This window comes from Stereum hirsutum (assembly GCF_000264905.1).
Source record: "Stereum hirsutum FP-91666 SS1 unplaced genomic scaffold STEHIscaffold_9, whole genome shotgun sequence".
Taxonomy (NCBI): Eukaryota; Fungi; Basidiomycota; class Agaricomycetes; order Russulales; family Stereaceae; genus Stereum; species Stereum hirsutum.
This window is the reverse complement of record NW_006763139.1, coordinates 671,514-688,695: the sequence shown is the minus strand read 5'-3', so window position 1 is coordinate 688,695 and position 17,182 is coordinate 671,514. Positions and strand designations below refer to the sequence as shown.

The following is a 17,182-nucleotide window of genomic DNA, read 5'->3' as shown; positions in this document are numbered from 1 at the left end:
GATGCCTACTTACTCTCTCCGGCCGTTTGGGAGGCTATAATATGCTTGCCGTTAGAGCGCGGATCCTTCTTGTTCTCTGATTTGCACGGAGCATTGCCTTCCCCGTCTCTCGCATAGACGAAATGATGGTCATGGGATCCTACACTTGATGAACATCACATTTTATATATTCGCCTCTTCGATGCATGAATTGAGATCTACTGAACCACCGAATATCTTGCTTCCATGCTCAAGTCTCGGAAATAGAGAGTCTGATGCGTGATAATCATGGGCAAGATCCATGACGAAGTAGGGAAGATCATGCTTCGATTTTTGGCCTACGTCTTCTACTTCAATCACGCCGCGAACGCTTAATTGAGAGCCAGGCTATGTGCCTACATGGAAGCAGGCTCTTAGCCATACCATGCTATGAAACTCCGATACCCGGATTGTCGATGTGAGACCATGGGCCGTAGGAAGCCTTGATGGTCTTGCAGTATAAATATCGCTGAAAATTGTCCAGTAGCTCTAACGAGCACTATCTCTAGAGCGACATTCACTCCAAGATGAATACTCTCTTCGCTCTTGTTGCTGCTGCAGTTTCTTTCTCTCATGTCATTGCGACCGCTATCCCTGCTGATGGACGCGCCGTTCGTGCTAATGAGGTATATTCTTTGACATTGAGACCTATGTCTCAAAGATTCTAACTTGGTCATATCTATCTTCCTTCCAGGCCGATGAAGCCTGCGACCCCAGCACCTCGTTGACCCCTTTCTACCGGGCGTATTCCGCCTCCGCCATCGATCATTACTATACCACCTCGTCCGAACAGCTCAACAACGCCGTCACGAACCATGGCTACGTCTTCCAAGGTGTCACCGGCAACGTCCTCGCCTCCCAGTCCAATATCACCGACTCGGAGCCGCTCTATCGTCTCTACAGCTCCACCGCTACGGACCACTTCTACACCGCCTCTGCGGCGCAGTTGGACACGGCTGTGAACACCCATGGGTTCACATTCGAGGCGGTGCAGGCCTGGATATATCCGAGTCAAGTGTGCGGGAGTATCCCGCTGCTTAGGAATTATAATGCACAGGGGACGGACCATTTCTATACGACGAATGAGACGGAGTACGAGAGTGCGGTTGCAGGAGGGGATAAGGGCGAAGGTGTCGTGGGGCATGTTTTACCCGCTTGAGCCTTTGATGGTCACTATGTTGTTCAGCAAGTTGAGTTGATTATACAATTTACTGGCTTGAATCCACCATTCTGATATCACCATCCTCACAGCGAGAGGGAGGAAATTTGGGTGTGCGATCTGGCCATGCTACCACTTAACTCACTTAACGGGATGATCAAGCTCGCGTCTCGACTTTTCGTTGTGATGATACTACTTAAGCCTGACGATGAACCTAGATGAGGTGAGAATGATGAACGAGAAAGATGAACCGTAAGAATTTCATGCTGTGGTGGAGATGGGCTCATATCGACCCTCACCGTGACTGACATCGCTGCAACTTCCACTCCCAACGTTCGTTACGAAGAGCATCGAGATAGATTGTGGTGCTGCGGAGAGTGCCGAGATGATCGCTACTCGAATGAGTGCGGATCGTGTTGGGGCTTCTGGACGCAGTTCAAAATCGGGAAATCAATGTAGCGTCCGCGACCAACATCGACTCCAGGACAGGATACGGAGAGCTTGTTTTAGGCGAGATTGATCGGTTAGCTCAGCTGAATTGCACACTCAGCGGCACTACGAACGGAGCAGAAGCTTTGCCTTGATCGGTACGTCTGTCCCAATGGATCCTGGCACAAGTTATACTTGTTCACCTTTCCGACTATCAGACACCCAAGCTCGCATTAACGTCTAACTTGTAGCACGGCTACAGAAACACAACCTACTTCGCCATCGAGCGTATTATTAATACCCTGCTCCATCCCGCTCTGGGATCCCATCTATCAAACATGGTACCCGGCGGCGCTGCGCGGCTGACAGGTAAGAACAGTTTCGGTATTGCAATCGTGTTATAGAATGGAATGAGTTTTTAGATATTTGTACGACGAGGTCCCCTGTGCTCGAATAGCAGCGGGGACGAGCATCCACCGAACATGCACACATTACATTCATGTGGAGAATCTACCGCACACTTACAAGCACGCTGTCTGCAGACACCGTCACTCACTGGGTTCGAATGCATTGAATGAGAGCAAGACGAAGTTTATTTCTCGTAATATAGTGAGATATTGAGCTGCTTGTAGAGCCCCTGAGGAAGAGTCCTCGATTATTGTTCGGACAAGGCCTTGACATTTTCCAGTCGGTTATCCTTGAACAAGGTTTTACATGCTTGAGAGTTTATCTGCGCGACTATATACACATAACTCTGAGTTTGTGTCAGAAAAGGTTTTTTGGACTTGTAAGTGGATGGTTCGTGCAGGCGTCGTAGCTTAGTCCGTTCTCGGGTTGTTCTTCCTTTTTGCCACCTTTCCCCTCCAAATTCTTCTATTCGCATTTTCCCTTCTCGCTGTAGCCGTTGTTGTCGTTGTTGTCGTTGTTGTCGTTGTTTGTGCCATTCATAGGGTGCGTGCTACAGTAAGTCTACTTTGGTGGTAGTATGGAAGGTAGAACGTCCACCTCTGCAGAGGTACAAGGAGTTATGGAGAAGGGGGCGAGCGTTGAGTTAATTCACTCGGAAATTTCTCCTTTATCTAGTGCCTTATCTTGACCAACAGAAGACGAAACGCGCCAGGTATAGATGAGACGATTGATTCTGCCTTTGTATTGACTGCTGTAGGCGCTGGCTTGTAGATCAATCTGGTGAGACATGTTTTAGAACTCAATTGAACGATTTTTTTTAGTTGTCTTGATGTTGCTGACTGCGACACTGGCAACCGGATCTTGGGGTGTTGCCGTTTCTCGTTGTTTGAGGTTTTCGTGAGAAGCACTGAATACATATAAAAGTCGTAGGATTCGGGATGCCTACCCATCATTTGAGTACAATACTTTCCCTGCCATGTCCTCGGCGGCAGATCTCTTGCAGCAGATCATCCTCGAAGACCGGTTATGGTGGGTCATATTCAAGACATAAATATCATACATTGTTCTGATAAGTAGCGCGCTCTAGGGTCATAGGAGATTATACAAATCTATCTGCAATGAGTTCGTGATTTTCTTCTCGAGGTTCATCGCAAAACGCGAGTTGATCTTTGTCTCTGTAGCCTTATGGCTAGTTGATTTTTTTGACACCCTCACGATGGAGATTGAGGCCGTCTGGAAAGGGAGAATAACAGGGACTGCAATGATCTTCATTGTGAACCGCTATGCATTTGCAGCAAACCTCATTGTTACTCTTATACCTCAGATGCCCGGTTTTGCATCTAATAGCACGTAAGTTCTCACCTAGCTTGCATCCAACAAACACATCGATTGATGTTTCAGTTACGTGCCTGTCAGTTGTAGCTCTATCTATATCGCGTTTTCATGGCTGTCAATCACTGCACTTGTGACTACAAACCGTCAGTGCCAAGCAAATACAGCTCATGCAATTTATGATAAGTACTGATCTGTTTGATTTATTATTCTCAGTATTGTTCAGCCTGAGAATCTATGCCCTGTGTGGCCGGAGCAAAGTTATTATTACCATAGCATTGATCATGATAATTGCCAGACTCGCTGCTGACACTTGGGTAAGCTCCTACTCTGAGGTGCATGCGAAAGAAATCGCTCATCCTTGGTTCATCCCATGGTCTCAGTCATATACTCTCAGTGTGGGAATATCCTTGAGAGGCACTCAATATGATGTGTTTTCAATTTGTGGAGAGGAGTCTAACCCAGGCTCTTTTGATCGGTGAGTTTTTAGAATGTCGTTATGGTACCCTTCACGTTGACGCGAACACGAATTGAAGATGTACGTGAACCAGATGTGAACACCCATGATCAAGTAACTGAAGTCAACCCTTCGATAATGTATCTGGCGCAGCCAGTATCGTAACCGTCGTTATGCCTCTCCTTTTCGACTCGTATGTGTTCGGAATAACACTTTTCAAAACATACCACCAGGCTAAGGAAATGCGTGAGCTCAAACAAAGAAGCATCACTGAGCTTCTCCTTCGTGACGGTACTGCTCCATATTTGTTTCTCTTGCCTCTATGGTGCTCACAGATGATTAGGGGTTTTCTACTTTTTGTACGAGACACATTCAAAGTTATGCATATTAGCTTTCAAACTACGCTGATTATATGGACCATAGTGTTGTGTTCGCAGTCTCGGCCGCAGATCTTGCTCTTGATTTGGTACGCATTTCACATATATATTGGTATCGTCACTCAAATTGACACATTAGATTTTATTAAACAAAGTAAGTCACACTGCCCTCTTGTTCACAAATGTCGATTGCATGTCCAATGCGGATAGAACACTTCCGAGGCTGTGTATCTGTTGGCGACCAGTCTAACTCCGTACTTCTCAGTGTAAGCTGCAACTCTTCTTTTGCATGATGATACTATGTCAACGTTCACGTCGTTTACACAACTATCAGGCTTCCGAATCTACTCGTCAACCGTTTATACCTGAATCTTCGAACCTGGAACCTTCCACCCGCCTCCGTTTCAAACCACAGTGCTTTAGGAGAGCCTGCGTTTGCTCAAAACCGCTTTCTCGGTAACATCGGGGAGCCTCTTGACCCCGACTGGTGGAACAATCAATTCGACGACGGTGACGATACTGGACCGGATGGAAATATGGCAGATGCCTCGGAGACGACGGATATTGGGGATAGAATTACTACGCTGGTCCCAGTGGTAAGAATCTCGCTCTTTGAGTGATTACGCAGAGAGACACTGAAATGTCGCATAAGGTCTACGGTGGGGGGAGCCAGGGAGAGATAGAGATGGTTCCGCTTCAGAGAGAACCACCCGTTGCGGGTCCGTCAAGCTCTTCAGCAGATATGGCTTAGTACAGACATTATCGCTCCTGCTGGTAGGTCCTATCGAGCACTCCGGGTTTATTGCACATACAAATGGTAACATGGCTTGCTGATGTGTTCCGATTTTAGCCTTCGACTTGTCCAGGATTACCGTAAGGTACAGGGGCGTACAGGCTCATTCAACCGCCTGACAACTTATCTCTTGGTTATTATTTATTCCATGACTCGCCCCTATGACTCGAGCCATTGATATCTTTCTTGTTCATCCCCGTGAGCTAGACTCACCAGGATCATCTTGGAATATATAGTCGCATTCTGATCGATTCTGAATAGTAACTTTGAATCCTGTACGATTTTATACGCAACAGAGCAAGGGGGTCGCGAAGCGACAAAAAAGGATACGATGTCGAATTCCGACGCCTTTTGGGGCGCCATGAATTGTCCCGATTTTTTCAGAATCTCAAAGTTTGACATTGTTTAGGGGGGGAGCATTTAGTGGAACTCCAAGAATATCCGCTTTGAATATTCTGACATTTTCGCTGATTTTTCCTCCCTCCTGTAAGCCATTCTCAAATTCTCGGAGAGATGGACGCTACCTACCTATGTCATTTTATTACCATATATGGTAACAAGTTCCCCTTATAGGAAGGTTTTTCGCACGATACCCGGGTCGCTGTCGCTGCGCTCCCACGACCCCCTTGCAACTCGGAGAATCAGTCGATGATACATTTGTTGCAGATATGTGTCCGAGCCGTTCTACATCCACACAAAGCTGTTGACCGTAGATAATTGTCGAGCCACTGTACGTGTTCTGACCCCTTTTCTTAGCATAGAAGTCATAGCGGGCTCACCACATATTCCGTCTGCAGATGGGCTACTGTCACGACCACACCAGAACAACCATATCCTACAAAGAGGGGTTGCTGGCAGGCGATCTCTCACTCAGAAACACACACCAAGGGCAAGGAAAAGGTTGTATAGGGGGGAGACTGACGATCTCAAGACTAGAGTACAAAACAGGAAGTAGGTAGGTTTATATACTAGCCAGAACCAAACACAACCAAACCCAGGCCACAGTGGCACAGAAACTCGGAAAAGTGTGGCCCAACTGTGGCACCCACCAGGAAATAATAGAAAAGGCATGGAAATGACAAAAGGTCATGACAGCTACGTCAACCTGAGTCAACATAGCTAGAAGGTCAGTCACTGCTCATTGTATTCTAGACGAATACCCCATTGACTTGCTCTGTGACTTGATGCAGGGTGATAGTGGCCCCGAGATGATCAAGCAGGCCTCGTTGTGCCTGGCGTCTCCCTCGAACGCATCAAGGCCCGTCTTGTAAATGTCCACAGCCCTCGTTGAGGCTCCTATCGTACGCCATCCTTGCTTTCGTGTAGTAGCTAACGTTCTATAGCCAATGTTCAGTGTGCAGGGCTTCTATGAACGGGGTTGTGCGGATGCGATCTGAGTTTTCCCACGAAGAGGTCCATTGCCGTTGTGGTCTGCGTTGGGGATCAATATCTATTATCATAAGTATGTCGCTGTAGTGTAGCACCATGCAAATAAACTGAATACACATATTTTGAATGTCTGTGATGAGATTGGAACAACTGGAGATGTATCTCTCCAGATCCTCCAGATGGGCACCTGAAATCCCGTCGCTGTTCTGGACACAGACAGTGTCCTGGAGTACTGGAAGGTCTGGAGAGCCTCTGTGTGGTCTGGTCCAGACGCGTGTGATCTTGCTGATGGGTGAGGTATTCTGAGCTATGTTCGGTGACGACTCCATCTGACCGTGGAAAACCACGTCAAACCGTGTTGGACCTCAGCCGACCTCGGCTGACTTCATCCGACCTCAGCGTACGAACTCAGAGCTCAGAAAACTCCAGCAAACCAAATCAGATTTCATCATACCTTGGACGACTTACCGCACTCATATGCCATCTGATCTCATACAACCTCGGAAGAGCTCAGAAGAGCTCGCTATACCTTCGTCCGAGCTCATGCGAGCTTAAATACAATTATATTGGTTAGTCTGGTGAGTCATAATTTGCTCTGACCTCGTCCAACCAAAGACGACTTGCGCGATTGAGGTTCACGCTGACGTCGGAGGACCAAGTTTGACGAGGTTGTATGAACTCCGACGAGCGCGTCCGAGCGTGTCGCCGGTCCGCGCCCGTTTTCCCGGCCGGAAAACCCCAGAAAATCCCGGCAGAGCTCATCAGAGCTTGTCGAACCTCAGCCAACCTCGTCGGACCCCGCCAAACTTCGTCAGAGCTCAGACAACCTGGGAAAACCTCACCGTACATAGTTCTCCCTGACCTTCCTGTGCGTGACTTCACTCTGAAAGACCCCAAACGATTAAAGTCCGAGAAAAACCTTCATAGAAATGAATGGAATATATGACATCTCAACACACCACAAGAGAAAGAGACGGTGTCAAGCAACGCGAGAGGCTTGACAGGCGCAGAAAGACCGTCACAATCTTCCGCAAGTACGCGCCTCCTCTTCGTGGCGGCAACAAGGTGAGGTCGAGCCGCCTCGACGATCCTGATCTTCATGAATTCTGCGACGTATGTGTTGCTGCCGCTGACATTCTCCGACCGTGCCCGATATGATAGTGTTTTAACCCGAACGTCAAAATCAAGGTCGCACCTTGAAGCTTGAAGCTTGGACTAATAGTTCCTGGGTAAGAAGAGGGTGCCGTCAATTTCGTAGGCGGGGATTGTAGGCGTGGGTGTTCTTGATTGCCTTGAGTACGGCAGCGGCCAAGGAGCTTGTCGTTGGGATGTTCTCCAGTTTGAACGCGTCCTCAACTACATCAATGTGTTCCATGTAGACGCATCAGCCCACGACAATAGAAGCAGAACACAAAATATGACGTACCCAGGTCACTGTCATCAACATCATAGACCTCCTTAGACTGCGGAAAGGGATTAAAATCGGGGCAAGTAGGGACAGCATGAGCAATACGGACCAAGAACGGGCGGTGCGAGAACTTGCAGTTCATCTCAGCAGAGAATCCATTGTGGGATTGACCGGGTACTACTGTACTTCTGTATTCATGCTTATCTGTGCTTATGGACATCCATAAGCATGGGTAAGCACGCAAGTACATAAGAATCAGTGGCCAGTGGGAAGCAAGATGGTGAACTTCAAGGATGAAGTTATGATGGTCGACAACAGTGATCAGAACCATTACGAGTAGGTAGTAGTGATAAAATAAAGCAACTTGGAGTTAGGGGAGACAATACCCTAGGTGAAAAAGGCTAGGTTAAGCTACGGTCGACGTCGGTCATCCCCGACCCTAGCCTAGCCTAGGCTAATCTACTATGGTTTGATGTCACCGCTCTGTTGATGATTCAATTTTATCCATTACATGCCACCTCAACACCATACATTTATACCCTTCAAACCCTCATTTTTTTCCTACCAACACTGACAGAATCCCTCGCTTAGAACTGAACACCCTCTGGCCATTAGAACACGCTCAACCATTTCAATCAGAAAGTCACAAGACGTTGGCAGTGATCCATAAGCAATGTAAGCACATAAGCACACATAAGACTCAAGCAGAAGTACTGATAGGCTACCGCTATGACCGCTAACAACTGGTCGATGTTTGCAACGGCCGTCTTCCACAATGGTTGGAATGCGGGGGTTTGGGGCATAATGGTGGATTCAAGGTCTACTTCACGTAGACTCTAGTAAGCAGCTCATAGAGGGACGAGAGAAGGAATCTGAAATCATACGCACCGGACAAAGGGCAGCTCTCGCACTCGTCTTCAGCGGCAGGAGAAGGTGTGAATTTGGTAGCGCCACACTATTTATCACGCATGTTTATTGACGATATGTTCAGCCACGATTTTGGAGAAAGTGGACGAGAGGTTATTATTCTCTGCAGTTTACGACGATTTATTTCGACCGATGGCGCCAGACAGAACACTATCTTATCAAGGCGCCCCCTCATCTTATCGCACATGTTTGTATATGTTTGTTCCATTGTAGATTCCCGGGCACACTTACGGGGGTTGGATGGACCTTCAAGCAAGGTAATTTCTTTTCTTTTCTCATTTCCTCCGCATACGTAGTACGTAGTGCGTACCGGACCTTATACGCGACATGGACATCGTCAGGATACGTTTGACCTCCGCGACCAGATCGTCGGACGACCACCACCAGCATCAACATCCTCAACCGCATCAACCACATCAACCGCATCAACAGCAGCAGATGGTGTCCTCAGGTGCAGGGACATGGGCGACGACTACCCCTCCGAGGAACACTCCGACTCCGAAGAAGGCGAAACACAAAGAATACACCAGTACATGTAGCATAATTATAATTCTACCTGCTAGTAAGAAGAAGTTCCTTTACAATTGATCCTCAGGAAAATAATATTAAATGCCAGTACTGGGCTGGCTATTGGGGCGGCCGGGGGTTGGTTCTAGGTGGCCGGGTGGCCCAGGGTAATGGGGTAGGGCGTATAGGGGTGGTCCTGGGGGTAGGGTAGGGGGGTAGGGGATGGGGTAGGGGTGCTGGGGAATGGGTAGGGCGGGTAGGTAGGGTGTATATGGTGAAATGGGCTGGGTTATGTAGGGATAAAATGGGGAATATGGGCAGGGATGATCGTAGGGTGAATAGGGATAGAACAGTGGCCAATAAAAATACGGAAAAATGGTAGAATAATAGTAGGGATGCTAGGGTAGGGGTACTGGATACCTGGGGGTAGATCGGTAGGGGAAACGGGGTGATCTGGGGGTATTTTGGTAACTTTGCGAGTTTTGTGAGTTAGGACAAACGGATCGCATTGCCGGGTGTCATTTCGATGGAATTGACATATAAAACATAAATTGTGGCCCGATTACGGCAACATGAAGGGGGTCAATTTTGGCATTTATGACTATCTGATAAACATTGATAAATATATAAGATGGTGGAAATCAATTTTCGAAGGAATCGGTCCATTCGTTCCAAAGTTATAGCGTGAACGGTCAGCAAGATATTGCCCTATCACGGCGAAAGGGGGTGGGCAGGCCAGAACTGGGGATATAGCGGTTCGATTACCTTGGTTTTTGCTGTCATTGGTAGTCCTATATCAATACTAAGTGATGGGGAGCACACCGGACACAAAAACAATGATTGTGGCCTTGGTAGTGGTGCCGCATCTAGGGGAGGAGGAGGAGAACATCTACCCTGGGGGTATTACCATGGTTAGAATGTTTGGTGGTGTTGAAGTGATGATTGGACAATATACTTTGATGTTTGGGAAGTTGATCTACGGTGAAACATTAGTCAAAATGGTCCTGCACTAATTGTGGGGCGCTGAGGGGGTAAAACAGTGTATTGGGCCACAGTATAATCACAGAAACACCAATTTACGCGTTTTTGGCACCGTGCTTGCTGTGGTAATTTAGTTTAAATGTATATAAACATTATTAAAGCACAAGAACGGCCGCTGGTAGATGGTGGAAAAAAGCAAAACCATGTTTTTGATGGGGGAGCAGGTGCACAGGTAGTATTGGGGGTGTATATGGTCCAGATCTCTCTCAAATGCAGTGTGATCGTGGTGCAGTGTGGTACAAGGCTAGGAGGGTCCTTCAAAATGTCATAACTGGTCTGTGTGATACAGTAAAAATGCAAAACATCGGTTTTGGGCTATAAATGACCAATTTTGCAGTGTTCTTGAATTTCTGAATATAATTGGGGAATTTCTGGCCCAATCCCCGTTAGGGATAAGCTCTATGTATCTTCCGGCTATATGGCCTAATATAGTAAGCATATCCAGAACCTGATTTGCTGATGTATCTGTTCTATAGTATCCCTATGAGAAATTTCCTGGTTTGCTGATGGAGATTTACACTTCAAACACGTCTTCCCAGATTTCGGTCTGCCGAAGAAGTTTGTCTCCGATAGAGGACCACAGTTCGCCTCTAGAGCTATGAGAGCATTGTTAAAGCGACTCGGGATAGAAGGAGGCCTCACAACTGCCTACCACCCTCGTGCTAACGGAAAGACGGAAAGGATGAATAGAGAAATATCCAAGCAAATCCGTCTTTACTGTAATCGCCGAGGCGAAGACTGGGTAGACTGGCTTCCAACCCTCACGTTCGCGATAAACTCTCGGAAAAATAGTTCCTCTGGATTCGCACCGTTCGAGTTGTTGTACGGCTTCAAACCTACTTCAGTACAGCCTACTGGTTCGCCTTCGCAGTTCCCTTCAGTCGAAGCTCGCTTGCAAAAGTTAGAAGCAGCTCGCAAGGACGCAGAAGCAGCCATGAGGATGTCAAAGAAAGACCAGGCAAAGGAAGGAGACGTTGAGAAAAGGGCATTCGAGGTTGGAGATATGGTTTGGTTAGATGCAAAACCAATCCAGATTAAAGGTGTTCGTAAACTCACAGCTAGGAAACTGGGACCTTACAAGGTTACAAAGCAAATAAGCCCAGTTAACTACGAGTTAGAACTTCCTAAAGATCTCCGTGTACACCCGGTGTTCCACATCGATCGACTTTCGCCTTGGAAGGGTAATGAGGTTAATGGGATACTACCACCACCACCAGAGCCAGTGGAAGTAGAAGGAGAAGAGGAGTATGAAGTGGACGAAGTGTTGGATTCGAAGTTGGTAGGGAAAGGGTTGAGATATCTGGTGAAATGGAAGGGCTATGGTGAAGGCGATAATAGTTGGGAACCGGCTAAGAACCTGAAAAATGCGGAAGACAAAGTCAAGTCATTCCATAAAAAGCATCCTTCAGCGCCGCGACCACTAGGAAAATTCGTCTTTGCTACGTACACTTGGAAGTCTATGGAGGAAAGTCTAACGGACGGATTCAATCCTAAGACGGGTAAAGCCTGGGATATACCAGATTGCCAGGAGGGAAAGATGCCAGGGAGAGATAAGGCACTCAACGAGGACGTCGAGTCTTAGAGGGGGGGTACTGAAACGGCCTCCGGGCTAAACCTAAATCTTTATTTCTCGGTGTTTCTGAGGAGTGTACGCGCCTTGCAGGCATTGTGGCCCCAGGTGCCACTTCGACGATGGAGATATAGGATGGATAGAGGGATAGGCACGTGACCAGTCATGTGGTAGGCACGTGATGGCATGTGACCTTGTGGTCGTGATGTAGGGACATGTGATCAGGTCTGGAACGTTCTAGAATAGTCTTGTGCATGTTGACTCAGCGGTTTGTACCCATTGTGCCCATTGCTGGACCCACTGGATATCCATGAAGGATTCCTGTAGTGTTCACTCGTTAGTGTACAGTGAGGACGTGCCCTCAAGGGTCAGCCCAGGATGTATATAAGAACCACCTGTATCGTAGAATAGTTCCCTAACTCAATCTCCTTTGCTTCTCGCCATACTCAGTGTGACCTTGTGTCCTGGTGTATCCAGCCCCAAGCCCACGGTCTCAGTTCACCCACATTCTCTCTGGGCTAGTGCCCCTAGGACAAGCGCTCCTAGTACTCACATTCGTACGCCGACACCCTCAGCTACAGGGTTAGGCTTGGTTTGGGTTTGGTTAGGGTTTGGCTATAGGTGACACCTTAGGTTTAGTACCAGGCTACCTTAGCACACAGGTAGTATTGGGGGTGTATATGGTCCAGATCTCTCTCAAATGCAGTGCGATCGTAGTGCGATATGGTACAGGCCAAGGATACATCATATTAAAGGTTTCTGGGTCATCGAAAATGTCATAACTGGTCTGTGTGATTCAGTAAAAATGCGAAACATCGGTTTTTGGCTGTAAATGGCCAATTCTGCAACGTGTTTGCTTTTCTGAATATAATTGGGGGAGTTTTAGACCAATCCCCGTTATGGATATGCTCTATGTATCAGGAGGTAGACGTCCAAAAAAAACCGGATGTGATCAGCTACCCTATACCTCTCAAAGTGCTCACTACGCTGTTACTGACATTTGACTAGTCTTTGTTTACTTGCAAACTCCAAATCAACACTCTGAGCACTTTGAGGGGTATAGGGTAGCTGATCACATCGTATTTTTTTTGGACATCTACCTTTTGATCCCGTATAGTCAAGAGTTCTCATATAGCCAGCATCGCAAGGTATGTAATACGTGTTTGCTATATAGTTTCTATAGTTGTCTACTACGCACCTGTAGCATCTGGATACTTCTGCAGATTCCTATGTATACTTGTTATTTTCACACCAGCTCACTTTTGTACGCCTTCCTCACTCGACTTGCCAGTTCACAGATGAAGACCAAAATTAATACATATAATCACATTCTGTACGTACAATATTGTCTCACTCATGTAAATATACATCAGAGAGAAGCAAGAAAGAAATAGAACAGATAGGGAGAAAGAGAAGGAAACAAAATACAGGATAGGGAGAGAGAGAGAGAGAGGAGAGAAAGAGAAAAATGACAAAGGGAGAATAAGTTAGGGTAAAGAAGTAAGGTAGGGAGAGTGAGGGGTAGGGAAAATGCAAGACAGGATGAGAGAAGGATTGATGAAGAAAAAGAGAGACAGAGAGGGTGAGAGGAGAGGAGGGAAGAGTGGTAGAGTAAGTGTGAGAACTCTGTGCCAGTCTATGGCATGAGTTCCCACGCTCTCAAAGTGAGAAGAAACAAGTCAGTATCAAGTTTAAAGAGAGAAAATGAGAAGGAGAAGTGAAGACAAAGAAATTAGGATAAGAGGGGAGATATGAGGAGGGAAGGTGAGAAGAAAAGGCAGGAGAGTAGAGGAAGGGGGAGGGTTTGGAGAGAAAATGGACGAAAAAAATCGAAAAAAAACTCACATTTTATCCTAACAGTCTCTAGCTTTACTCCTGTGTGTACAGAAACAAAAGACTGTATGAGAGAGAAAGAGTAAGGGCAGAGAAACATGAGGAAAGGAGGAATGAGAAAAAGCCTACCAGAGCTTCAAAAAGGTCAAAAAAGCGAAAATTTATTGAAACATGAAGCATGCTGGGCTGAGAGAATAATGGAGAAGAAAGGAGGGGTGAAGAAAAAGAGAAGAGCATGGGAGAGTAGGGATCAGAGAGGGATGGTGGAGAGAGAGAGTATGACAAAGGTTGAAAAAAAGCAAAAATTACACACCTCAGACTGGCCAAATGCTAACCTATGCTCTTTTCAAAGCAGCTAGATCCAGTAGAGGCACATAGAAAGAAGAGAAAAGATATAGAAGAAAAGATATGAGCTAAAGAAACATACCAGAGTGTCCAGAAAGTTCCAGCCTAGTCTAAAAAGTCCCAAAAAGTCGAAAATCTTCAGATATTTCAGTCAAACTTTGTCCACAGAGACCAAGGAAGAGCCCAATTAAGAAGAGAAACGATGAAGAGAAAGAAAAGAGAGGAACTGAAGCTCAAGCTAGGATTGAGGGTGAAAGTAGAAGAGGAAGAGTGGTGGAAGAGACGAAGCAAGAGCTGGGAAGTGGCCGGCCAAAAGGCAACAGGAGCCAAACAAGGACCAAACAAAGAATGTGGCACCACTGTGGCAAACACTTTTTTTCGCCATTTCAATGTCTTTTTCATAGCTCTTGATGTTCAACATGCTCAGAGATTCTTTTTATTGCATATATAGAAGCTCAACAGTGTGCAAAAAAAGTGTCACCCATGAAAATGAGAGTGTGGGAATGTGTGCCAGTTCATGGCAAGGGTTCCCATGCTCTACAGGCAAAAGCCACAATGCAGCGCTCACATGGGTCAAAGGCCTACTCAGAATGGGATATGTTAATGCGTGTGACTGCTACAAATAATCCCCAATGGTGTAGGGGCAGCAGCATGCCGGTGAAACCATTTTAATTTGGACAGGTCGCGAGTTCAACTCTCGACTTGTGCAAATTTCAATGCATGGCCACTGACTCTGCCGCTACTTTACTACAAGGCAAGACCATCGCTCCGCTCCGGTATTCTCTCTCTGGGGCGTGACCTGAGCTTGTGATACCGCACAGACCGACGTCTTTTTATGGCCTCGGAAGACAATATGAGTCAATGCACCTTGTTTGCGAGAGTACATTGGCCTTCGCCTTCGGTCAGGTCTACTGACTTTGACACTGTTGAAGGATTATTCCCCCCTTCCTTCCTCTCCACCATGTCGTATACCTCACGGTCACCAGCTGGTCACCTCCTTTTGACGCCCAACGGTCTTGGAGAACATGTGTTCCCCTATCACCACATCCAAATGAAGAACTGGGCAAAGGAATGACCATGACCATGAGAGATCTAGAGGCACGGATACGACAGTGTTGGCAATGGCCCAAGCGTAGAGGGGCTCGGCAAGTCAACGGTCAAGCTACTACAATCTTGACAATAGCACTAACACGCGTCTTTAGAAATCGTAGGGCAAGGACTACGATCCAAACACATACAAATAAAAGGGGCACAGATCTTTAATAATAGAGAGATAGTATCTACTAGAGCTACTGTGTACTACAGATGGTTATAAAGGCTTGTAGCAATTCTTTCAATTGACTCAGAATTGTCTGTTTGCTTTGTACACTCTGTATAATAGTCATACTGAGCTGTCAAAGGTCCAGATTGCTACAGTAGCTCTGGTAGTTCCCTATGTAGCTATGTAGCTGAAACCAAATTTCCTGATGCTCCCATCGCTAACAGTAAAAAGGGGAGAAAAACTTACGAGTTCGCCTCCTTACTCCCCAACCACTGCTCCCCCGCCAACTCTATCTTCTTCTCGGCGCATGCTGCCCACCATATCACTGCGAGTGCATCCCCTCTTCTGCGACTTCTCTCGCATTGGCATTACTAACCGGCAATGCAAACTTCTCCGTCTTCACATACATCTGGCTCGACGCGACCAGGCCTTCCGTTGTCGGTCCTGAGGTGAGCGAGGGCGACTCGTGCTTCGTTGAGCTCAGCGCCGATATCCTCTTCGACTTTGTCGATGAAGATGGATTGAACATTGACTTGACAGAAAGCTTCACGAGCACAGAAGACAGGCAGTGAGGGGAGAGGAGGGAGGAGAGAAGGGAGGAGGAGATGGAAGAGAGGGCAAGCGACAACTCAAGCTGACATGTCGCGTCATCGCAGATCAACAGTGTCACGTGAGTCTTTAGGGCAGGCTGTGGCTGGTGCGCAACGCGACTCGGTTGATGCATTCGTCGTGCCCTTGCTTTCCTTCCACCACTGTTGTTGTCCGCTTCATTCTCTCAGGTTCCCTCCTCGTTGCTCCTATTTGACAGCTGACCGCTTAAGACTATTGTCTCCGGGCACGGACGATGCGTGCCCACGAAGGGCTTCGACGCCTCCCATGAGTGTCATCGCGCCTTTTCTCGCTCTCCAACTCTCGCTTTGTCCCTTGGCCTCATTTCTCTGTGAACCATAGGTATAGGACTCAGTACTCCGTGTGCATGTCACTTGGGCCTCGCACGACGTGTCAGCGGTACTCATGACACGATTGCTAAGGTAGCCTGGTCCTAGACCTAAGGCGTCACCTATAGCCAAACCCTAACCAAACCAAACCAAGCCTAACCCTGTAGCTGAGGGCGTCGGCGTACGAATGTGAGTACTAGGAGCGCTTGTCCTAGGGGCACTAGCCCAGAGAGAATAGTGGGGTGAACTGAGACCGTGGGCTTGGGGCTGGATACACCAGGACACAAGGTCACACTGAGTATGGCGAGAAGCAAAGGAGATCGAGTTAGGGAACTACTCTACGATACAGGTGGTTCTTATATACATCCTGGGCTGACCCTTTAGGGCACGCCCTCACTGTACACTACGAGTGAACACTACAGGAATCCTTAATGGATATCCAGTGGGTCCAGCAATGGGCACAATGGGTACAAACCGCTGAGTCAACATGCACAAGACTATTCTAGAACGTTCCAGACCTGATCACATGTCCCTACATCACGACCATAAGGTCACATGCCATCACGTGCCTTCCACATGACTGGTCACGTGCCTATCCCTCTATCCATCCTACATTAGGGTGGCGGACCAAAGCTCCCTGACGGTTAGGTACCAGGTAACTTACCATGCCGGGTCGGAGGGGGCGGTAACTTACCAGGTAAGGTACTCGGAAAGTAACCTCACGTGCAGCAAAATATTATTTTATGTCCAGATTTTCTCGCGCACAGCGCGACGTCTCCTGCACAGTGGGTGTGTGGTGTCACAGTAGACTTTGCCCCTTTGTGTCATGCACATTACTGTTGTAAGAAAGAGCTGTGGATACTGGTAGTGATCAGAACTACCGCGACAATATCTGTATGGCTAGCATTTGATAAATATTCTCATGATATTCTGACTAAGTGCCACACAAAAGTCAAGGGAAGGCAGAGCTCGGCAATTTCCGAAATATCC

General features: G+C 47.3%; 3 protein-coding genes across 3 annotated transcripts; 2 read left to right on the top strand and 1 right to left on the bottom strand.

The window, feature by feature from the left end:
• Positions 1-712: 712 nt before the first annotated feature.
• Positions 713-1,177, top strand: STEHIDRAFT_59836 (uncharacterized protein; the record flags this gene model as incomplete). The annotated part of the gene is made up of 1 exon (XM_007305173.1): positions 713-1,177. A coding segment is annotated over one exon (465 nt), but the record flags the coding sequence as incomplete, so codon positions are not given.
• A 1,813-nt stretch (positions 1,178-2,990) lies between these two features.
• Positions 2,991-5,014, top strand: STEHIDRAFT_158018 (uncharacterized protein; the record flags this gene model as incomplete). Its single annotated transcript, XM_007305391.1, has 9 exons — positions 2,991-3,043; positions 3,102-3,136; positions 3,196-3,364; positions 4,227-4,269; positions 4,320-4,334; positions 4,391-4,446; positions 4,515-4,776; positions 4,833-4,899; positions 4,959-5,014. 9 exons carry the CDS (start codon positions 2,991-2,993, stop codon positions 5,012-5,014), a joined length of 756 nt encoding a protein of 251 aa, XP_007305453.1.
• A 2,594-nt stretch (positions 5,015-7,608) lies between these two features.
• On the bottom strand, positions 7,609-9,160 carry STEHIDRAFT_158017 (uncharacterized protein; the record flags this gene model as incomplete). Its single annotated transcript, XM_007305390.1, has 3 exons — positions 7,609-7,718; positions 7,789-7,825; positions 9,044-9,160. 3 exons carry the CDS (start codon positions 9,158-9,160, stop codon positions 7,609-7,611), a joined length of 264 nt encoding a protein of 87 aa, XP_007305452.1.
• Between the last annotated feature and the right edge of the window lie 8,022 nt (positions 9,161-17,182).